This window comes from Artemia franciscana, chromosome 4, assembly GCF_032884065.1.
Source record: "Artemia franciscana chromosome 4, ASM3288406v1, whole genome shotgun sequence".
Lineage (NCBI taxonomy): Eukaryota > Metazoa > Arthropoda > Branchiopoda > Anostraca > Artemiidae > Artemia > Artemia franciscana.
In genome coordinates, this window is record NC_088866.1 from 40,786,567 (window position 1) to 40,811,351 (window position 24,785).

The window sequence follows — 24,785 nt, forward strand, 5'->3', positions numbered from 1 at the left end:
AAAACTACAAAAAAAAAACTAAAAAGAAAAAAAACAAAAACTAATAATAAAAACTTAAAAAACTAAAAACTGAAAAAGGATAAACTAAAAAAAGGAAAAAAACTGAAAAATAAAGGAGAAAAAGAAAACTAAAAACCGGGACACAGGGAATATAAATGACGACCGGGAAACTCAAAGAGAAATTACAGACTGGGACACCGGGACACAAATAATGACCGGGGGGCTTGGGGGGGGCGAAGCACCCCCACAAACTAGGTGTTGGGGTGGCGCGAAGCGCCACCCCAACAGCTAGTATATATATATATAAATAAGTTGTTTGTGTGTTATGTCTGTCGAGTAACGTCATGTCATCATGTCGTCATGAAGTTAGTTGTCGTCATGTTTGTTATGACGATGACGTCATTAAAGGTATTTAAGAAAATCGTTCAAAGACAAATTTTTAATTGTAAGAAGATCGTGGACGGAAAAATGTTTAATTGCAAAATGACTGAAGAACCTTCAATGGCAACAGCCAAGGAAGCTGCTCAAAGAGTCTATGCCAAAAAACTTGCCGCTGATAGAGAAAGTAAGAAAAGAAAGCGTGCCGAGGAATCACAAGAACAGCAAGATAACAGGCTTGCAAAAAACTACAGACTACAAAAAAAAAAATTAAAAAGAAAAAAGAAAAAAAAACTTAAAAAAAAACTTAAAAAAAGGTAAAAACCAAAAAAAAAACTAAAAAGAAAAAAACAAAAAAACAAAAAATTTATTTCATCATATACCAATTCAAAATGGGATATATAAATGACGACGGGGACACAGGGAATGTTCGATTAGCAATCACCATTAATAAAGCTCAAGGGCAATCATTAGAATCATGAGGTATAGATCTGAATACGGATTGTTTTTCCCATGGACAATTATATGTTGCACCAGGTGGGACACAGGGACACAACTACAATGGTGCGTAACTAATATGGCACGTAACGACTTATGCACGCAGGGGGGCTTGGGGGGTGCGAAGCACCCCCACCAACTAGGTGTTGGGGTGGCGCGAAGCGCCACCCCAACAGCTAGTCTATCTATATATATATAAAAATAAGTTGTTTGTTTGTGTGTCTGTTGACTGACGTCATGTTTGTGTGTCGACTGATGTCATGTTTGTCGACTGACGTCAAGGATTGAGCTGTATGTCATCATACATTGGGACACAGAGAATATAAATGCCGACCGGGACACTCAAAGTGAAAAACTACAACGGGGACGCCGTGGCACAGGGGGGATATATAAATGACGACCGGGACACAGGAAATGTTCGAAGAGAAATTACAGACCGGGACAACGGGACACAAATGACGACCGGGACACCGGGACACAGGGAATATAAATGACGACCGGGACACTCAAAGAGAAATTACAGACTGGGACATCGGGACAAAAATGACGACCGAGACACAGGGACACAACTACAACGGGGATGCTGGGGGGCACAGGGGGGTATATAAATGACGACAGCGACACAGGGAATGTTCGATTAGCAATCACCATCAACAAAGCTCAAGGGCAATCATTAGAATAATGAGGTATAGATCTGAATACGGATTGTTTTTCCCATGGACAATTATATGTTGCATGTTCAAGAGCCGGTAAACCTGACAATCTATTTATATGCACAGACAATGGGACAGCGAAGAATGTTGTATATTCGCAAGTTTTACGTAGTTAAAAACATATATATATCTATCTATATTCACAGGTGGGACACAGAGACACAACTACAATGGCGCGTAACTAATATGGCGCGTAACGACTTACGCGCGCAAGGGGGCTTGGGGGCTGGGAAGTGCCCCCACCAACTAGGTGCTGGGGTGGCGTGAAGCGCCACCCTAACAGCTAGTTTACATATATATAGATATTCTCTTTTAGTTTTAAGGTTAATTATTGCATAACTTTTACTGGTCGTCTTTAATTCAATATATCTCGTTCCTTTTCTACAAAAACTATTTTTTGAAAAACGTTGTTTAATTAATAAATAGAAACAAGTTCTCCAGTGAAATGTAAAAAGTAAAATTAAAACTTTGAGCAATCAGAAATTAGCATATGCAATTTGTTGAAACTAAAATTTGACTTAACATAAGCAGAAATTAGAATAAGCAATAAAGCCAGACTTAAAACGAACAAGAAATTATCATAAATAATGTTGACACACCTCAAAGCCCTCATAAGGCTAAAGCGTAATTCTACAGAAATGAAATAATTTAGATCCGATAAGACTTGTCTAAGCTGCATATTTGTTAAAAAGGTTTCAAGATTGGGGTACGGGGGAGACAAGGTTTATTTCGATTTCTTATTTATGAAGACAAAAAAGAAGGGAGTCTCGATATTTTCTGTGGTTGGGCAATTATTTTGTTTAAAAAAAAACGAAAATACAATCAAAGGTGTTTTTTTTAATCTAGAGGGCAACTGCCCCCACTTCCTCAACTGGGACCTCTGATAAATTTTTAAAGTTGCCAAAATGACCTTTAAATGAAGGCTAAAATATTTTAATAGGATCTGCGCACAGGATCGGTTGGTGAAGCTGTTTTACTGTCACCTGTTTTCTTTCGTCCTGCTTTTTTTTGTTCTTTCGTCCTGCTTTTTTTTGTTCTTTCTTCTGCCTCAGGCCACTTGTGCCAAGAACTGAAAGATAATTCATGTTTTTTTTTTTATAAAACTAAATTTTTTTAATGGAGCAGGACAAAGGGACCAGGTTCAATGTACTCCCGTTCGTCCTGCATCCTCCGTGGCCAAGCCTCCATGGCTTTTGTTTTAAGATCCCTTATTATTTTCCAGACATTATTTATATTTTGTTTTATGTAGTTTGATTTGTTCAGATCCTTTTTTGAAAAAAATTAATATGAGTGATTTCATATTTATGTACCCTTTCAAGAGCCTGAGTTACATTATTTTCAACCAAAGAGTGGTTGTATCGTTTTTAGTATCGATGACGAATGCAAAATTACAAAAGATGACAAACAAATCTAAACAGCTAAAAAAAGCCTCGGAACAAGAAACAGCAAGAATAACACTGAATTGCAAAGGAAAACTGCACAACGAAATCTGCTGTTAGAAGACAACGCAAAAACACAATGAAATGATGGAGCGTGTCGATGTAGCGAATGTGAGCAATAAAGGATAAACAAGAAAAACGATTTGGTTTCACGCCAGAATTAATTAATCTAATTAAAATTGCTTATTTTTAACCCTAGAATGAAGAAGTGCTATTTAGTGTCAGCAAATATACAAAGAAAGGAGAAAATGAATTTACGCCTGAATTTCTTAACCACCCTGGAACAGATTGAAGTTAATTTGGCGTTAGTTAAGGAGGATTTGGATTCATCCCAGAAAAAAAAATCACACAAGGAAAATTACACAAGATGGCAAATAACTCTGAACAGCTAAAGAAAAAGGTATGGAATAAGAAAAGGTAAAAATCATATCAAACTGCAAACAAAAATGTTGCACAACAAAATCTGTGGTTAGAAGACAAAGTAAAATTACATTGGACTGAAGGAGCGTGTCGGTTTAGCGTATGTGAGTATGTAAAGGATAAAAAAGAAGATGGATTTGGTTTTACACCAAAATTACTTAATCCAGTTGATATTTTTAACCCAAGAATGAAGAAGTGTTATTTTAGCGTCTGCAAATAAACAAAGAAAGGAGAAAGTGAATTTACACTTGAATTTCTTAACCAACCTGGAACAGAGTGAAGTTATTTTGACGTCAATGAATGAGTGATTAAATTCCTGCCAGAAAAAAATCAAAAAAGGAAAATTACACAACATGGTAAATTACTCTGAACAGCTAAAGAAAAAGGTATGGAATAACAAAAAGCAAAAATCGTATTAAACTATAAATGAAAATGTTGCACAACAAAATCTGTGACTAGAAGACAAAGCACAATTACTAGGGAATGAAGGAATGTGTTAGTTCAGCGTGTTTGAGTCTGTGAAGGATAAACAGGAAGAACGAATTCATTTTCAGTATCTATGAAACGTAAAAATCTAGACAAGCAGACAAATGACTCTAAACAGTTAGAAAAAAAGGCAAGGTATAAGAAACAGCAAAAATCGCGCTGAGTTGCAAACAAATATAATTAAAAACTAAAGAGTAACAAGATAATTTTGCTATTGCGTAATTTAGATATTTTGGAAACGATCAGAGCGATCAGAAATAGAATGAGGAGCATGCTATGTTAGCGGTTGTAAAGGATAAATAGGAAGGAGGAATTTGATTTACGTCAGAATTTCAGAGTTAATTTAGCTATTTCAGAGGCCATAAGCGTAGGAACATTCCTGGTTGTTACTAAATTATATAAAAGCTTAATTAAAGCAAAAATATAACGACTGGGGAAAAGCTGGGAAACGAGTTTTTTGGTATCAATGGAGTCATTCCATTGTATTGGAATACACGCTTATAAATGCAGCCGAACAGCTAAAGTAAAAGAGATGGAAAAATATATGAGGTAATGAAGCATGAAAATGAAGCACAACAAGATCTACGGCTAAAAAACATGGGACAATAAATATTACAACGAATCCCAAAAGAAAATAACAGAGAAAGAGATCTGTATTAAGATAATAAGCGACAGGGATGGTCATATCAAATCGCAAGCAAAATCTACACTTAGAAGAAAAGGAACAATGAGAATCACAAGGAGTCCCAACTGAAAACAAATCCTATAAAATAGACGATTATTTGCAGCATTAACAGGAAGGAGGGATTGAGTTCACGTCAAAAATTCTTAATTCAATTGGAATTCCTTATTTGACATCTAATGAACTTAAGACTAACTGTTAACTGTTAACTTAAGACTGCTAAGTGTTTGTCATTACTCGCTTCAAAGAACCACATCTCGTCTTCAAATGCTTGCTTTTTGTGTTGCGAGAGCAAAACTTTGGTTTTGTCCCGGGTTTTTTTTTTCTATGCCGCCAATCTCGGCTTATTCCTGGAAACTGGTATGGGTCTAACCTGTGCGGTTTTTATGGAAAGTGTGGACCTCAGGCCAGATTGATGAATATGACGTTACAGTTTGGAAAGTTCCACAGAACTCTTGCCTGGGGCCAAAAAGGATGGTTTTGCTTGTCCACGAGCCAGAGCCTAAGGTGTGCGAAGTGAAGTGGAGTTATATAGCCTATATCAGAGAGGAGTATCTGAAGTTGTGCAGCCAAGCTTTCGTTTCATCAAATCATGTTTCTGCTTTGGAGACGATTATTTGCTGCATTAACAGGAAGGAGGGATTGAGTTCACGTCAAAAATTCTTAATTCAATTGGAATTCCTTATTTGACACCTAATGAACTTAAGACTAAAGAATAAAACGAAGATTATGCTACTTCGTAATTAGAGAATCAAATATATACAAGCCTGCCACGTGACATTTGCCAGGACCAGGGCAAAGTCCGGGCTCGTGGCACTATATATTTTTCTCCTTCCTGTTAATCCATCAAAGAATCGTCCGTTTAATAGGATTTGTTTTCTCTTGGGACTCATTGCGTCCCTTCTAACTCCAGGTTTCATTTAAGATTCAATATGATCATTCCTGCTACATTTATTTCTGAGCTGCTAACTGTTTGTCATTTTTCAGCTTCATCATTGGATCGAAAATATTTTCTGCGAGAGCCTTTTTAAGAGGTAAGTGTTAAAGTCTGATGGACGAGGTCAGGTTATTACGGGTAATTTGGAAGGGTCCACCAACACAGTTTCGAACTGTTTCTAGATTTTGCAGTAACTCAGTGGGTGGCAATTTTCATTGAAAAAGTCACTTCAGTCAAGAGTCCGTGACGTTTCGCTTGAATGGAAAGGTTTTCTTTTGTGTAGGCATATCATTGTAATACTGGTTGTTACTGGCACGTAAATCTTAAGGACAGTCACAATAGGTAGGCTCCTGTGGATTCCAGTTTACTGTAAGCATGACCTAAAGCCTTCCATTTGAAAAAAATGTCGTAGACTCGTGACTAAAGGTGTCATTTTCCTTCATGACAAAGCGCGTCCACATATAACACTGCTAAACCCAGAAACAGTCTAAGAACTGGGGTGGGAGGTCCTTCCAAAATAATCATCCATACTCCTCTGTCCTTGCCTTTCACACTTTCATTTGTTTGAACCTGTGAAAGAGGCTCTATACGGAAAACATTTTTGATCCAACAAAGAAGTTAAATATCAGGCGCAAAAGTGGCTTCAAAATCAATCTAGAGAATTTTACGACACAGACATACATAAACTAGAACAACGACTGGATGGGGGCATAATGTTGCTGAGGATTGTATTGAAAAATAGTCAAAGCTTTGAATTGGTTATATGAATCATTTCTCAGCTAGACCGCAGAGGGTTGCCAACAGTAGAAAAAAAGTACTATTTTAGCACTATATTATCGTGTGTAGCAATGTAGCAAATGCTCTGAAAAACACAGGAAGATTTGCTAGATGTTTTCAAGAAGAATTGCCTACGAATTTTTTTGGGTACCCAACGGACTGACCGTTTTTTAAACAGTCGGCTGTGCGAAAAGTATGGGTTCAATCCTGCGTCCTAGGGCTATACTGAGAAAAAGGTTAAGATGGCTAAGAGATGGCTCAAGGGATGAAGAATGACATATTGCTAAACATTGTCAGACCACTAAGGCTAAACAGAAATATAGTGTCCTCGGTTTGGATGGGAGGATATTGTAAAAAAAAAAGATTTAAGGGAGGTTGGAACAACCTGGGAGGATGTAAAGAGGAAGGCTTTGAACAGATTGGGAAGGAGGAATACTAACAACTCACCGTGGCACCAAGATAACGCGTACATTCAAGGTTCCAAGGGGCACATCTGCGATATCTAAGGGACGGCTAAGTTTATTGAGTTGAAACTTCCAGGGTATGTTGAGTGGATTTTAAACTAAATTAAAGGAATATCAAAGAAAATGTGAAATTATCTCGCGAAAACCTGAAAAAAACTGAAAATTACTCATGCTACAATAGTATCTAATATTAAACACCCAGAAAATTAAATCTTGTAAAAATGGATAATTTCCTAGTTGTATCTCATCTCCTTTCTCTTTGTCCGGTTTGGCAGTTTTTAGTGAACCTCAGAAACTATCTGTTCGTAAAGTATATTTTCGTTATACTAAATTCCTTCTCAGTTACCCTCCTTGGACTATAAATAGTTACTTAATGAATAAATTCCACTTAGTATCACCTATATGTGTTATTGAGAAAATGCTATATTACTTCCGTTCTTTTATGTCGATAGTATCTCATCCTTGGTCATTATTATTTATTTGATTGTCTGATGGTTTTGATTTGTATTTATTTATAGCTTTTTTGCTTTTTTTTCTTTTTTTTCTTATTACTCCATCTTAAAGTTATTTCGCCCTATTTTTGTAAAAGATGGGTTATAAATAAATTGAATTGAATTAGTAGTAGTAATAGTCGCAATTGCAAGTAGTCACAGTCGTAAATAGTCGTAGCTGTAGTCCCAAATAGTTGCACTCGCAGTCACACGTCGCAGTCACAAGTAGTTGAAGTCACAGGTATTCATGGTCATAGTAGCAAGTAGTCACCAGCCCTAGCATAAACAGTTGCAGTGACAAGGAGTCGTAGACTTAGGTAGTTGCATTCGCAAGTATTTACAGTCTTAGGTGCAAGTAGTCACAGTCACAGCCGCGAGAAGTCGCAGTCATAAGTAGGATAATTGCTAAATAGTCTCGAGCTCTACTTGGAATTTTACGTGGCACAAGTTTATTGTAAGCTACAGAAAGGTTCTTCATAGCAACAGCCAAAAGAAACTTCTGGATGAGAAATTAATTCATTCTGCAGACAGATTGGCAAACTTTTCTTAGTAAAGCTTTTTACACTTGATCACATTCAATCTACCTTTCCATTCCATGTTCATAATTTTTTGGATAGTTTGCTTAACGTAACGTAACTTAACAACTTAGCGTAACGTAGTGTGAAAGCCACATAAGGGCACAATTATCACTTATGTTGAAATACAAATAAAAATAACATGGATTCATGTTATCTATAACACAAAATGTTATAGAAAAATACTATTTATTCTGTCATGGACCGCAAAAATAGCAAACCAAAAAATTACGTAGGGAGCATAAACCTTATAAAAAATAAACAATTTTTAGTTTTTACTAATTGGTGCAAATAAACAATTTTGAGCAATCAGCCTAAGTAAACGAAACCAAAGAATTTTAATCTTCAAAGCTAGTTCGTAGTAACAACAAAGCAGCAAAGACGTTTATATTACGTTTAGAGCTGTAGAATAACAAGTAAAGGTACTTTTGTTTGTAGATTAAATTCCTCTCACAAAGATGTGTTTCCAATAAATATTGTATAGTAGCTGTTTAAACCTAGGCAACAACATCAAGCTAGAAGATTTGAAATTAGATATTGTATTATTAGTCTCTTGGAAATCATTCAAATATATGTAGTCGCTTCATTTTGAGGTGAAGTCTGACATAAAGACACGAAGTCTGCAGGAGTTCCTCCAAAAACAGAGAAATTCATAGATGCTCTTTCAGCCAGAAAGCTATGATAATTTGAAATCAATTAGAACAAATTTTGATTGAATATTGGGCAAAAATCAATCTATTCATATATAACATCCATAGGTGGTACTTGGGCAGGTTTGGAGCAGGACTCATGTTTCTCAGCAAAGTTTCATTCTAGTACCCATTTTTGTATATACAGCAAAAGGTAGACGAAATGAAGATATTAAAACTGACTTCAATTAAAAGGAACAGAAAAAAAAATTCAAACAAACTTAACTACTACAAACTACGAAAATACAATCCAGAAATGGGCTTATCCCAGATTTGCTTCTAACTCATTCGGACTATCTGTCCTGTTCTTTTCTAGAATTAGCCATGTCTTGATGTCTGAAACTACATGATTTTAATTCAATTGATTTTGAATTAACATCAAGTAGTTGCAGGCATCAAGCCATGGCTAATTTTAGAAAAAAAACAAGACAGATAGTCCGAGTGAGTGAGAGGCAAATCTGGCATAAGCCAATTTTAGAATTGTGTAAAAATGATGTCATTTCCCCATAAGGCCTTCCAATAAGGCTAGCTGGAAAATTAACCGTTTAGCATAAGTCATTTTTTTAAAAACTATACCCATGCAAGAATCTTTAATTTGTTTGACTGTAAGGCAAAAATGGAACACCTGGTCGTCTGCCATGTCTATCATCATTTTCACTCTATTCCTATTGTCACTTATATGTTCATGGTGCAACTTCCCAACTCATAATTGTTCAGGAGTTATTTGGGGAATAGCTTTTAATGATTTAATATTAATCATTGAAAGTCATTCAGATTACAACTTGATCGTCCTAAATCAAAATATCCATATTGTATTTTATTTTAAAAAAAAGTCAAAAATAGTTCAAGGGTTCTCGAACTATTGTATTATAAATCTGAAGTTAATATTGCATATTAGACGTCCTATATTAACTTAAATATAATTTTTTTTTTTAACTGAAAGTAAGGAGCTGCATTAAAATTTTAAACGAACAGAAATTACTCCACATGTGAAAGGGGGTTTTCGTCCTCAACGCCTCGCTCTTTACGCTAAAGTTTGACTCTTGTTCTTAATTCTACTTTTTAAAACAGTAAAAAACTTTAGCGTAAAGAGTGGGACGATGAGGAGGAAAGGCCCCTTTCATATACGGAGTAATTTCTGTTCGTTTTAAGTTTTAATGTCGCTCCTTACTTTCATTTAAAAAAAATTATTTTTTTTATTTAATTTCTGGACGTTTTTGAATTAATGCATGTTTTGATCGGATCTCCGCACATAAATAATTAAAACGAAATTTGCATATTAATTATTTTTTTTTTGGCTAAAAGGCTTTCTCATAGTTTTAATCGGAAGATTTTGAGAAAAAAGAGCGAGGGAGGAGGCCTAGTTGCCCTCTAATTTTTGATTACTCAAAAAGGCAACTAGAACTTCTAATTTTTTACAAACGTTTTCATTGGTAAAAAATGTTCGCAATTTACGAATTAACTTACGTTACGAACTTCTATATTCGTATGTTTTATTGCGTATGTGAGGGGGTTCAACCCCTGGTCAATACCTCACTCTTCACACTAAAGCTTAAATTTTATCCCAATCCCTTAAGAATGACCCCTGAATCACAAAGGCCATAGATTAAGTAGTTGGAATTACTAAAAATACTTTAGTTTAAAGAGCGAGGTATTACGAGGAGGTAAACCCCTCATATGCGTAATAAATTTTGTTCGATTTTAGTTTTAATACTGCTCCTTACTTTCAGTTAAAAAAGCTTTTCATATTGATTTTTTCTTTTTTTTTTTTTTAAATAATGCTAGGAAATCCTGCGCCCCCTTCATTGAAATTCTCTTCCCCCGTGACAAATTATTTCATGGAAAGATCCTCCCACTTAGCTCTCTCCCCCCTCAACTTCTGTCTCCCCTAAACCTAAAAAATCCCCCTGAAAACGTCTGTATACTTCCCAATAACCATTACCATATGTAAACAAAGGTCAAATTTTGTAACTTGCAGTCCCTCCCGTGGGAACTGTGAGGGAGTAAGTCGTCCCAAAAGACATAGTTATTAGGTTTTTCAACTATGGTGAATAAAATGGCCATCTCAGAATTTTGATCTGGAATGCGGGCTATCTCAGAACATCTGCAATAGGGTTCCCTGATACGCTGAATCTGATGGCGGGATTTTCGTTAAGATTGTACGACCTTTAGGGGGTGTTTCCCCCTATTTTTTTAAAATGAGGCAAATTTTCTCAGGCTCAAAACATTTGCTGGGCAAGACTAATCTTGATGAAATTTATATATTTAAAATCAGAATTAAAATGCGATTCGTTTGATGTAACTATTGGTATCAAAATTTAATTTTTTAGGCTTTCGATTACTATTGAGCCGGGTCGCTCCTTACTGCAATTCGTTACCACGAACTGTTTGATAATATTAAGCAAATAGTGTTTGATGTCCCAAAAATTGGGTTGAAAGATTTCAGAGGCTCTTGAATTCAAGTCTACAGATAATAGTAGAATAAAGAAATCCAGAATCATTTTGCAGTTAACCATAGCACAGATCCGGAGGAGTCCATAAGAAAGACCAAAAGAGGATAAATTGTATAAATTTTAAACAATTCCTTATTATATCAACATTGTAAACCAGTTCCAAAACACTGACTGCAATTATTTCTCCTGCGTTGAAAGTGACAACCAACGTGAAACATATTTCTAATATAGTCCGATTTTGAACATCTATGTTTTAAAAGTAGGCAGAGGCTTGTAATCAGCAGACCCTGAATTCTATGTAGGCCAAAATTGATAGAAATTGAATAAAATTTGGGAAACATGAGGTCAGTGCGTTTTGATGAGAATAGTCACACCAAAATCTTCAAGATTTTTATCGATTCGAATCATGAGTCAAAGGAAATATATCAAGTATATATATGTACAAAGCTGGGGTTGGGGTCAGGAATCCACAGAATCCACTTGGGGCTCTCCAATTATGTGTAATATATTTTCTAGCATAATTTAAAATAATATCTCGCGTTATAAGTTATGTACTTAACACGTTTTGTCTTTGAAGATTCTATCCCGATATTAGCCTCCAAATTGTTTTCAGCAAGCTCAAAACTTTTAATAAATCAATTTTTGTGAAACATCAGTTCCTTTTTGAAATCTGTGTTCCTTTCCAGAATGATCATATTGTGATTTTATGGATTTTTGTGGTTAGTATTCCCTCGCTAAGAACCATTCGCCAATAATCTCTGAATTAGTAAAAAGTAGACGCATCCAAATGAGTAAATTGGAAGATAAATATTAGATGTTTTGATTTCGGAAGACTATTGCATATTTCAACATAAGTTGAAGCATACTTCAACAGTAAGTTGAAACTGGTACAACATCGACATGTGTATTTGTTCAAAACCTGTGGAAGGAGGAAGGAGGGACTTAGGAATATGCTGGGGCACAAGAACCCAACTCATTCTTAGGGCCCTCTAATCATGGTGTTTAAAAATCCTAGTTTGAACATTATATACAAGGTTCAAGGTTTTATTATTAATACCATATTTGCACAGCATAATAAATTCCTAACAGATAGAAGTCTCAACAGAGTCAGGAACAAAAAACACTTAACAGATATGTTTAAATTAGTACCTATACTAGTATTCCACATACATAATATATTTGAACCAGAATCTTTAATTTTCTATTTCAAACAAGCCTCAAAAATAGAAAACAAAAAACAATAAACACAAAAGGTGACTCATCTTTCCAGACTCCTCAACCCACCAAAAAAATGTTTATTTGTTCTTTATTTTCAAACAAATAAAGAAAGATATAGTTTCCATACATACACAAAATAATTTAAAAACGTACTGATCCCCACAAAGACTTCATGGCCTGTAAAGGACACCATACATTTCAAACCATTTATGAACTTACGGCGCTTTGGTTTGGGAGATCTATGATGCACAAATAGCCTCAGATTTATCATGGCAAAGCTCAGCATCTTTAAGTATAATTTCCATTAAGAAAACATACACATTGAGTCTTATTTAAATGTCTCTGATTTTTCAACGCGGTGCTCGTCAACTGTAAAATATTTTCTTAATTTCTGAAATGTGTGTCTTGAATATCCACATTGCAATGTTAATCATTTCCATTGACTTTTAATCACTTTCAATAGCTTTTACTACTTTTGATCACGTTAAATCATTTGTTATTATTCTCTAAGCAATCCTAAATGGATCCCTGAATAATGCTTGAATGATCATAAGTCATGATTTAGAATTTATTCTTCATGATCCTGAAATTTTTTGTTTTATTATGACTGTATGATTTACTTTTTGTTGTAAACCATTTCATCTTTCATGATAGTTTTTTTAGTTGTGGTCATGATTTGTTTTCATTTTGTTAAAAAGTGTGGCATTCAGTCGGAGTTTATCTGGACTAAGATATCTTGCGTGTCTTTGTAAAACGATTTTAATTTAAAACGTGAAATATGTCTTTGTGAGGTGGAGGAGTGCCCCTGAATAACTTCTAATTTCAATCAGATATGTCATTCCCACCATTTGTGAAGTCAGTGTTTGTGAATTACGCAGTTGACATGCTTGATTTTGCACGTCAGTATTTGTATAAACAAAGCACCATTTGTGACAGAAGTACTTACTATTTTTGTCTTGCATCCTGTGTTTTCAAGGATGTTCAATGATTAATAATCTTATTACCGTTTGTAGTGTATATTTATGTCCTCCCGCGAAGGGGGACCATACCTTTTTACCATACCTTTGAAGTGAAGCTGCTCTCTAAAAACAATTCATTTGAGTCCATGGAGTGGGGCTATGAAGTGATCCAGGTCAAAACAGGCCAAGAAAGGAGGCTAGTTGTCGTCTCGCAGCCGTTGAAGCATTAACAGGCCAGTACTGTTCACACAAGTCCCCTACAAAGGTTTATTGGCCATTCCATCTATACAAAGAGGTTGGGGAAAAATTCAAAACATGGGAGACGCGACATTTTCTATAATCCAACGCCGTTTTGTTGAATCTTATATTTTCAGCTTAATGTTGGTATAAATTTAACTTTTTGTGTGACTTGTCATCTGTCGAGTGGCTGGAGCAATTTAATGGCCAGTAGGCCAATGTTACATTTTTGTATGACTTAAGATGTTTGCTCCACTTCTTAAGTTAACCAATTTTTTTCAACTCATAAATTCACTTCCTTCTATTCTATTTTAAATATATTATGAAGTTAATGTCTGTTTCAAAATGCATTATATCCTCTTTGATGAATCAAAATTGTTTGGGATGGGAGCTTCTGACACCAAACGGTTTGTATCGCATCTTATGATGTCTGAAAAGATGTTCCTTGCACAAGCAAGTCATTCTTAGTAATAATAAATATGAAATAATCTAAAACTCATTTTTCGATTTTTCCTCTATCATGTAAAATTCCCGCTGTGTAAGACCTTAAAGTCACTGCAATCAACATAAGGTAAATGGGATCACTGCATACTGAAGACATATTTATTTATAATAGATTTGAGTCAGCCATATGGTTACATACTGTTTTCAATTCTGAAGTCCAGTTCCAAAATTTAATAACCGGAACCGAAGATTTGGAATGGTATTGAAAGTATAAAATAAAGGCGTTACCAATAGGGATAACAAATTAAATTTTGGTGCCATTTGACCTTTGTCATAGTGAAGTTAAAATCATTAGCGTACATGAAATGTCGCTAAGGTAACCATTTACAATTAGAATCTCTCTGAATGGAAAACTCACAGGAACCAATTAGGGAGTCGGCCTTGGCTTTTGTAAGGTTTGTAAACTATCTCTAAAAGCTTAGAAACTTCCTTTCGTTGCTTCAGAGATTAGAAATCTGTAATGCCTTTGAAGTTGGCTGTTGCTAATTCAACACTGTTTAACAAGCCCAAGATAAGGGAGAATGTAACATTAGCAGATGTCAGTAACTAATTCCAAAATAATCGAAATGGGAAGAGAAAAAAGAAACTCTCAGGAAAGAAACGTGTAAAATTTAAAATGCATATGATTGGAAAGTAAGCACATTATTGTGCATTCAAAATTATCCAATATTCAACATAGTACAAACGGAAATGAAGAAATGAAATTTAAAAAGAAGTCTATCAGATGACGATACTGATGATATTAAACTAAAAAAAAATATCTCGCACTGTCTGATTAAGTAAAACTTACGGTTTACACTGAACATTTTTTAAATGGATGAAAATGAACTTTTCAAATCTTAGAAGCGAAAACTTCATTGTTTTCGGTATTTTTGTTAAGAGCACTATATAATAAAGTCTTCTTTAACCAGAAAAAGTGGTTTCCGAAATAGTTGCACCAATAATAGAACTCTTTTGAAAATGGGTATTTTTTTTTATTCAAACTCAAGTTAGAATTTAGAGCAAATAGCAGGAGGCTGTAAAATAGCAAGAAGATTTTCAAAGACCAAAGCCACATTAAAACCTAAAACGAGCAAAAATGAAGTCATATGCCGATTCAAATTTGAAACAAAAAGAAATTGCTGTGATAAATAAACGGAACCGAAAGCGGACAGAATTTGAACTGAATAATCAAATCAAACATAAACATAAAATATATTGCTATGGGTGTATAGAAAAATTTTAGTGAAAACAAATTAAAATGAATAGTCAGTTCAAACTTAAGATAAACATATACCAATCAGTTGTAACAAACTGTAAGTAATGAGTCTCAATAGTAATCAAAAGGCGTCTTAATAGTAACCAAAACTCTGAAAAAATAGAATATCGATATCAACAGATATATCAAAAGAATTGGCTTACTAAGTTGATCCCAAATACATAATATTCATTAAGTGTAGTGTTACCCACAACAGTCTACGAGCATAAAAAAATTCACCTGATTTTCGAAAAAGGAGGGAAACAACGCCTGAAAGTCAAAGCATCTCAATAAGAATCATACAATCAGACTCAATGCATCAGAGGACCCTATTATAGAGGTTTCAAGTTTTTAACTACAAAAATTTAGATTCGTAATTTTACCAGAATAAACACCACGGATGGATGTTTATTTGTTTGTTTGTTTTCTCAGGGGTGATCCTATCGAGGTGATCCGGTCGAGCCCTAGAATATAGGGAGAGTGCTCATTCATACTGAAATTCAAAGTTCTAGTGCTTTAAGTGACAAAAAAGATGGGAGGACAACCAGCACCCCTTCCACGCCCTCTTTCTCCCATGCAGTCTGATCAAAACTTCGAGATAACCATTTTGTTCAGCATATTTGAAACGTCTAATAACTCTACCTTTGGAGATAACACGATCCCCACAGTCCTTTGGAAAAGGTCTTAAAGCTATAGCATTGGCCCATTATTTACGTATATTAGTTATTGAGAAGTAAAATGTTGTTTTTTTTAAATGTATTTTTACATGGAAAAAATCTTCCACAGCGAGATAATTTTTCATGGGGCGAACTTTTCAGGTGAAATTTTACACTGGGGAAAGTTTCAAGAATTTCAATTCAAAATTCTTTTTATTTGTCTTATTTCCTCTTTACCAACTCAATTTTACTAGTAGAGATGCTAAGGGTAATTAGCCAGGGTAATTTTTAGCGGGACTGAATTGTCTAGAGAATCTTTCAGTGGGTGGGGGGGAATTTTCCATGGAGGTGCAGCCGGATTTTCCAGTAATATTAAAAAAAACGAACAGAAATTAAATATAAAAAACAAAGATTTTCAACTAAAGTAACAGCTGAAAGAGGCCCAAAAAGGTGGAGAAAGACTAGAAGAAGTAGAATACTTGAACATTATTTTGAAAAAGACAAAACTTACTGGAACAAAAATAAATAAAGATAAAATCTCTTGAACAAAATTTGAAAAAGTCAAAATCACTTGAACAAAAATTTGAAAAAATCAAATTACTTGTACAAAATAATTTTGTTCCAGTAATTTGGTCTTTTCAAATTTTTGCTCATGCAATTCCCTATTTTTTCAAATTGAATAATTATTAATTCCCTATTTGTGCGTGGAAAAATATTTTCCACACAATTTCAAAATATTCAAATTTTTCTTCAAGTAATTTCGTCTTTGTAAACTTTTGTTCAAGTTATTTCTGAGGAATAGGAAAGGTTTATACAATATTCCATTTGCCAATTGTTTACATGCAGCCCCCCCCCCCCCTGCAGGTCAATTGATCTTCCCTTTTAATCAGTTTCTGCAAGTTTCAGCTTAATACCCAAATCCATTCTTGAGATATACTCATTTTACAATGTGCATACACATAGTGTCATTCGATTTAATTCAAGTTTCTCCTCAATTTTTTAAATTTAGCAGGGTAGTAGTAATAGTAATAGTATTGGTAGCAGTAGTAGTGGTGATAGTTGTGGTAGTAGCAGTAGCATGCAAATATTACCTTTTCGTTCATTGGTCATCTCCCTTATCATTTCCAAAAAGTTCCAAATTAGTATACTCAGTCGTTTCTTAGTTATGACCTTTTGATAACCCGTATACACATAACGTATTTTGGTTTAGCTCAACACTCCCTTAGACATCCTCTGGAAGGCTCACCTGAATACCCTGTGTCTTTTTAGAAAGTGATAATAATTTTATGAAAAGTCATTAACATATGCTATATGTAGTGGTGGTAGTAGCAGTGTCAGGGATAGTAGTCGTAATAGCACCATGCAAATATTATCTTTTTCGTTAGTTTGTCATCTCCTTTATCATTTCCTGAAAAATCCAAATTCAAATGCCCGGTCATTCCTGAGTTAAGCCCATTTGACAACCCGTATACACATAGTGTGTTTTGATTTAGTTAAATACTTCTTTCAACATTATCTGACAGGCTCACCAGAATGTCCTTTGTCTTTTGGAAGGTTATAATAATTTTTATGGAAAGTCAATAACGTGTGCTATATGTAAACAATGAACAAATTGCCTAACTTACAACCCTTGCCCCGAGGGCTGTGGGAAGTAGATATCCTCAAAAGCCTACATTCTGGACCTTTCAACAATGCTGAAGAAAATAGATGTCTAAAAATTTTGATGGTATGTTTGCTTTGGGATATGAAGGGCACGGGGAGGCACCGGTTGCCCTCAAATCCCTTTTGGTTCTTAAAAATGGCACAATAACTTCCAATTTTCAATCAAATGACCCATACGAAGTTTATATGACCATCCATCCCATTTAAACCTTATGTGCCGTTAGGGCATAGCTTATAACCTTTTCCCCAAGGATTTGGTGGGGTGCGTCAATCCTGGAGGCATAGTCATATGTTTTATCGACTATTTTGAACAAGATTTGAACATTCCATCTATATTGAGTTTATACGACAACTTTTGCTTATAAAGTCCCCTGGTCTAAGAAAAAAATTATGCCCACATCACTCTTTACTTTGACAGCGCTATTGCGGTACCAAAAGTAAAGACGTCCAGCGCTATATGGACTTCCAAGGATACATAAGCCAAATCTGCCATTACGACCAATTGTTGCAAGCACAAAGTCACCAACATGTGCTCTGAGTAAGTGGTTAGTGTCATTATGTAAACCACTAATGTCTACACAAATTTCTTACATTAAGAATTCGTCAGAACTTGAAAAAAAAAACTAAAAGAAGTGGAGATTTCTTCAAATTCTATAATTTCAAGTTTCGACATAGTGTCAATGTATACGAGTATTGACGTAAAAGCCGCAGAAATTCTTCTTGAAAGAAAGATACTAAGAAATTTGGACTTAATTAGTGGTGAAACAGTTTTGGAAGTCGGTTTAATTATGAAATGGTATTTTGACGGTATGTTTACTTTGGGAAATGAAGGGCATGGGGAGGCACCGGTTGCCCTCATATCCCTTTTGGCTCTTACAAATGGCAATACAACTTCCAATTTTCAATCAAATGACCCATACGAAGTTTATACGACCATCCATGCCATTTAAACCTTATGTGCCCTTAGGGCATAGCTTATAACCTTTTCCCCAAGGATCTGGTGGGTTGCGTCAATCCTGGAGGCATAGTTATATGTTTTATCGACTATTTTGAACAAGATTTGAACATTCCATCTATATTGAGTTTATACGACAACTTTTGCTTATAAAGTCCCCTGGTCTAAAAAAAAATTATGCCCACATCACGCTTTACTTTGACAGTACTATTGCGGTGCCAAAAGTAAAGAAGGTGCCAAAAGTAAGTGGTTAGTGTCATTATGTAAACCAATCATGTCTACACAAATTTTTTACATTAAGAAGTCGTCAGAACTTGTAAAATAAACTAAAAGAAGTGGAGATTTCTTCAAATTCTATAATTTCAAGTTTCGACATAGCGTCAATGAATACGAGTACTGATGTAAAAGCCGCAGAAATTCTTCTTGAAAGAAAGATACTAAGAAATTTGGACTTAATTAGTGGTGAAACAGTTTTGGAAGTCGGTTTAATTATGAAATTAGTTAGGTTGTGCAACATGTTCTCTTATTTTTTTCAATTCAGAGGGGTTTTTTTCGAACAAGTAAATGGTTTACCCATGGGGGCCCCTTTAAGTCCTTTATTAGCAAATTGTTTTGTAGAAAATATTGAAACAATAGCTTTATATTCATACTTTTTAAAACATAAATTTTGGGGGAAATATATGGATGACATAATTTCAGTATGGAATTATGGGGAGGAGGAATTAAAAGGTTTTTTTAGAACATCTTAATTTTTGGGGAGGTGATTTAAAATTTACAATAGAATTAGAAGAGGATAATAAACTTCCTTTTCTGGATGTTCTTCTTTTAAAAAATGAAAATAGTCTGGATTTTAAGATTTACAGAAAACCTACTAACAATAACAGATTTTTGTCGTTTTTCTCCAGTCATGCTCGCCAAGTAAAAATTGGTTTAATCATATCCTTAACTGAACACATTTTTAGAATTTGCTCTCCAAAATTCATTGAGGAGGAATTATTGTTGTTAAAAGAGATTTTAATAAGTAACCATTATCCGGGTTGGTTAATTGACCAGACCTTTTCGAAAAGAGGGAAAAAATTTCTAGAATTTCTGACGATATTCTGGAAACAACAGAAAAGAAAGATATTTTTTGTTCTCTACCATATGTTCCAGGGTTGAGTGAAAAACTTAAAAGAATTTTACAAAATAATGGCTTAAAGGTAGCTTTAAGAGGTAGTAATACTTTGGCTAGTTTTTTTAAATTCTGGAAAGGATCAAACTTCCGTAGAGCAGCAAAGTGGGGTTTATAAAATCCCATGTTCTTGTGGAAGCTCTTATGTGGGACTTACTAACCAGAATTTAAAAATGAGATTGCTACAACATCATAATTCTATTTCATCGTCTTTAAAGCAAAATACCAAACCTGAAGATTTCATGTCGGCCCTCTCGGAACATATTTATAATTATCCAAATCATTTTATTTTGTTTGAAAATGTTTCTTTGATTTCTAGGGACCAAGGTTTAAAGCATATTTTCAGGGAAAACAATCGAAATTAAAAAAAAATTATTCAAGAATAATTCCATAAACAGAGATACAGGTGAATTTGGATTGAATTCAATTTATAATAATTTACTGAGGTCAAATAAAGTAAATATCACCTAACCTAAAAGCTATGACCTCTGTCCACGTAATATGTTAGATAAATCTAATGAACCAGAACCGAAAAGGTCAAAGAGATTGCCTTCCGCTGTTGCACTGAAAAAAAATAAGAGCAATAAACTATATGTAATTAGTTTATTAGGTATAAATTTTGTTTGGTTTTATTCATGTCTTATAGTTTTACTGCTGATGATAAACACTGTATATGTGTTTGAAATATCTAGTTAAATTTTATATCTGTTCACTGTCAATAAAAAGGTTTCATCCCTATTTTGAACTGTTTTACTTTCGTCATGGAAAGGCAGTGTGGTCTTCAAAGTTATCTATATGATGGTGATTGTGTGTTAGAGACAAAAGATATTTGTAATTACAAGTTATTCAGATGATTTTAAATAAGATTTTTTAAACAGGTGAATTACCTAGAGATTTTAAGAAAACTTTAATTAAAACCTTGGTTCTGCCATAGGATGGAAATGAGTAATTTTTATACAATCCTGAAAAAAATTATCCAAGCTTTCCGTCTCACCCAGACTAACTTGACTTTACTCTATAATTAGCCATGGTTCCAAAGTTTTTCATCACTCACTTCCACGAAGATGATTTTAATAAGAGTAAGTGTAATAAGATTAATTGAGGTAATTATAGAAGCATTCTTTTTAATTCTGTACGTAGCAAATTACATAGTTTGACAATGCCTTTACACTTAGATATGCGGTAGACAGTTTTAAGAGGAGAACAGTGTGGTTTTAGTAAGGGGAATGGATGCGTCGACGAAATTTTCACTCTTAGATTAATAATTGAAAAGGTCGTCAGACCCCATTACTCTTCAGATTTATAGATTACGAGCAAGTGTTTGTTGCAACAAATATAAGAGCTTTACTGAAGATTCTATTCTTTTGTGGGTATACTAGATTAACAAATCAAAGTGATTACAGTAGTATCATGTAGGAGAGCATAATTGATACGGTTAAGATAGGAAATGACATTAATAGCTACTACTACTACTACTAATAATAATAACTCACTGCAGCACCAAGTTACCTGACGTCACACAGCTACGTACGCTCCTTCTCCGACCTAATCTATTCAAGGCCTCCCTCTTTACAACCTCCCAGGAAGTTCCATTTCCTTTAAATCTTAAATTATGACATCCTCCCAACCCAGACAGTGCTGGTTTCTGTGTCGCCCCAGACGGTTGCCAAAAAGGACAATTTTCGGCCTTTATCCACAGAACGTGGCCTGGCCATCTCAACCTTTCTTTCATTATACGACCTACTGTTTGAAATACGGCCAGTCAGTTGGGTACCCAGAACGATCCGTAGGAAATTTCTCTGGAAAATATCTAACAAATTTGCGTCTGCTTTTTGGAGCACCCATGCTTCAGAGCCATATTTGACGACTGTCATCACTGTTGCTTCCAATATTTTAATCTTGGTTTGCAGTCTTATCTTCCTATTCTTCAAAACTTTTTTTAACTGTGAAAAAACACCCTGAGCCTTAGCTATTCTACTTTTAACATCTTCACTGCTCCCACCGTCTTTACTAATAATACTACCAAGGTTGGTTCATATCTAATCAGGATTTTAGCTGGCCAGGGTTCTATTTTCACTTGCGTTAATTGTTTTGACGAATTTTATCCAAAGGAGCATGGCAAAGACTGTGGGAAAATATGGAGTATAATGGAAGAGTAAAAGTCTCCTAAAAGTAAATTATATTGATAACCTGAGTGTCTTTGATGTCTGTTTGACTGACTGCATTTTAAACAGTAAGCTTAGCGATAATTGGTTTTATCCAACCTTTTAGGGTTATAATGAAAAAAAGGTTAAGATGGCTAGGACACAAACTGTGCATGAAGGATGGCAGAATGCAAAAATTATCTTCTTCATCCAGCCATCTAAGGCCGAACAAAAATTAGGCCCTCCCCGAACGGATGAGAGGAGGTCGTAAAGAAGAACTAAAGGAAAAGTGGAAAATTAGGAGAGAGTTTAAAAAGGGAGGCTTTGAACAGATTGGGCTTAAGGAGGAGCGTGCGTAGCTGTGTCAAGCTCAAGTAGCTTGATGCCGCAATGAATTTTTAGTAGTAGCAGCAGTATTAGTAGTAGTAGTAGTAGTAGTGGTAGTAGTGGTAGTAGTAGTAGGAGTAGTAGTAGTAGTAGTAGTAGTAGTAGTAGTAGTAGTAGTAGTAATAGTAGCAGTAGTTTTTGTATGGTCTAATTGATTAAGTCATCTTTTGTAGGGATCGTGTCTTGGTTGTGGCTAGTCGAAAAACTCCCTTGAAAAATAAAATTTAGGCAGCTAAGAAAAGTTAATACCTAGGTCTTCAAGCTGCTCGATGACAACGTATCGTCCAGATGTTTCAACATATTCATGAACTGCACGTGCTGCAACGGCTCGTATTTTACACTCTTCCTCTGATCCATTTCGTCGAGAACCCGCTGCATCGTTTTTTATAGTATTGATATCATCTGCTTTTGACCTTGAAACAGAAAATTGGTTGGACAAATAAAAATCCAGCAGAAATGAGCTTTAAAAAAAATGTTAACATATTTATAGCTTATATTTGTAATATCACTTAATTGGGACTAAGAATTTGAATTTAGTTTTGTCTTCAAAAGCAATGTCAAACTGTTCGACAGCATTGCAATGATTTTGTTCATAATTACGTTTTGAAACCACACTGAATATGCATGAGGTTCGACAAAAAAAAAAATAGAAAACATAATTAAAAAACAACAAAGAAACCGAGAGTAGTTTCAGCAAGCGGACAGAAAGAAATTTAAAAGCAGATAGTTCGGCGAGGATGTTCGCCAAGCTGTTTTCAGTGCTATAAAAAAAAAAAGAAAAAAAAGAGCTAACCTTTTGAAGTAAAATCTAATAGACCAAAATAAAAATTTAACCAAATAAAGACAGCAAAAAACAATGAATAACGTATTCTAGTTTTGTTTGTTTGTTTGATTCAGTGATTCTTCTGCTCAGTTTGAGTTCATGTCAAAAGTTATTTTCTAATTTTTTTTTCTTTTCCTTTTTTTTTAGCACTGAATACGGCTTGCCGATATGTCTGCTTTTGTATTTTTGCTTCTTTCTGTCCAATGATTCAAATTATTTTCGTTTTCTTTTCGTTATATATATATATATATATATATATATATATATATATATATATATATATATATATATATATATATATATATATATATATATATATATATATATATATATATATATATATATATTATATATATATATGGTTAGTTTAAACATGGTTAGTTCAAGAAAACAATAAAAAAAATGGACATACAATGCCTGTAGTTTCCTTTATGAATGTAGAAGACGTATGACAAAAAAAAATTTAGTTAAACTTCATCATCCTACTCATCAGGAGATGATTCAGACCCAAGTGAAACAATGTTGCAGGAAAGATCAAGTATCTCAGCGATTTTTTTGCTGCCACAGAGGGGGACAATTCCTAAACTCCTCTCATTAAAATCTGTTCAAGAATGGGTTGCCAGATCTGAATCTAACTTGGTGGAAAATAAGAACAGGTATTTTGGGTCTCTCGATTTTGTTATTATTACTTCACCAGAAATGGTTAACAAATATAAGTAAAACAAAATACGAAAGAAAGACTAGTGTCCTACTTGTGTTTTTGTGGTCTAAAGATTATCCTATGTCTCTGAGTAATAGAGGAAGGAAGTACTGGGTTTATGATCTTGTAATCTGGACATCTACCAGAACGCGTTGTCGAACCTCAACAAAATTTTGTGAAAATAGAAAGCAAATTTCAAAGCTGGGACTTTTGGGGTCAAATACCATCCAACCCTTCTGGGGAGACTCGGATTGTCCACTAGGAAAGGCACTTAATCCAAAAAAAATATTGACGAAAGGTAATAGCTATTTTCCTAGTTTTGCATGTCTTAGGTTCTGCGACCAAATTCACCTCGTTAGGGGTGAGAGTATGTAAATTATAGTCATAAGAGTATTCTTAATAACATGGTCATAAGATGTACGAGTAAAGGTTGTGTTTACTCGAACATTCCTTTGTAAGAGAAGAGCTATATTCTTGTCATTCACGTCATTATGAATTGCTTATGGGATCTCAATTAAGCTTGGTGGGTATTAGTAGCTAGGAATACTGTTTGTTTAGTGGCTTCGAGTCTAATTCGAAGGACATTGCCACTTGTGTGGCTCTACAACTGTAACCCCCTCAGCCTTGATAGCATATGGTATTTTTGACTTAGTTTCTGGTTAAGGCAGGAATATAATGAACGGTCGAGAAACCGAATTGAGTGAACCTATATTTTATATATATTTGTTTAGCCCCAAAGCTCTTAATTGATTCTTAGTGGTGGGTATTTAAATCTATATCCCCTAAAACAAGCAAATACAGCGAAAACAAAGAAATCAAGTAAAACAAACTTAAAAAGATGAAAAAAGAAGTAATTTGGGTGTAAATTTTTTTCTAAACCAAGCTAAAACGACAATAAACGGCTATTTAATGTACCATTCAACACTGTTTTGCTGTTTGAAAATTGTGAAAATAGCTCCTCCTCTAATGCCCATGTACTTGTACTTTGTACTTGTGGTGGGAATTAGGCGTTTCCACCTCGCCCGGCATCGATGATCTTAGAGACCTTCTTGGACCATGTTGTTCGATCTTGTGCCAGCTGCTCTGCAAAAGCGAGCCACTGTGTTGACCATCTATGACCGAATTTTCTG

General features: G+C 34.6%; 1 protein-coding gene across 1 annotated transcript in view; it reads right to left on the reverse strand.

Annotated features, from left to right (window-relative positions):
* Positions 1-7,622: 7,622 nt before the first annotated feature.
* LOC136025765 (uncharacterized) overlaps positions 7,623-24,785 on the reverse strand; it is a 92,077-nt gene continuing 74,914 nt past the window's right edge. Inside the window, exons 5-7 of the mRNA XM_065701751.1 lie at positions 22,382-22,545; positions 17,886-18,049; positions 7,623-7,784 (exon numbers count right to left, since the gene is read on the reverse strand). Coding sequence (XP_065557823.1) covers positions 7,623-7,784; positions 17,886-18,049; positions 22,382-22,545 — 490 coding nt within the window. The remainder of the gene's footprint in view (positions 7,785-17,885; positions 18,050-22,381; positions 22,546-24,785) is intronic.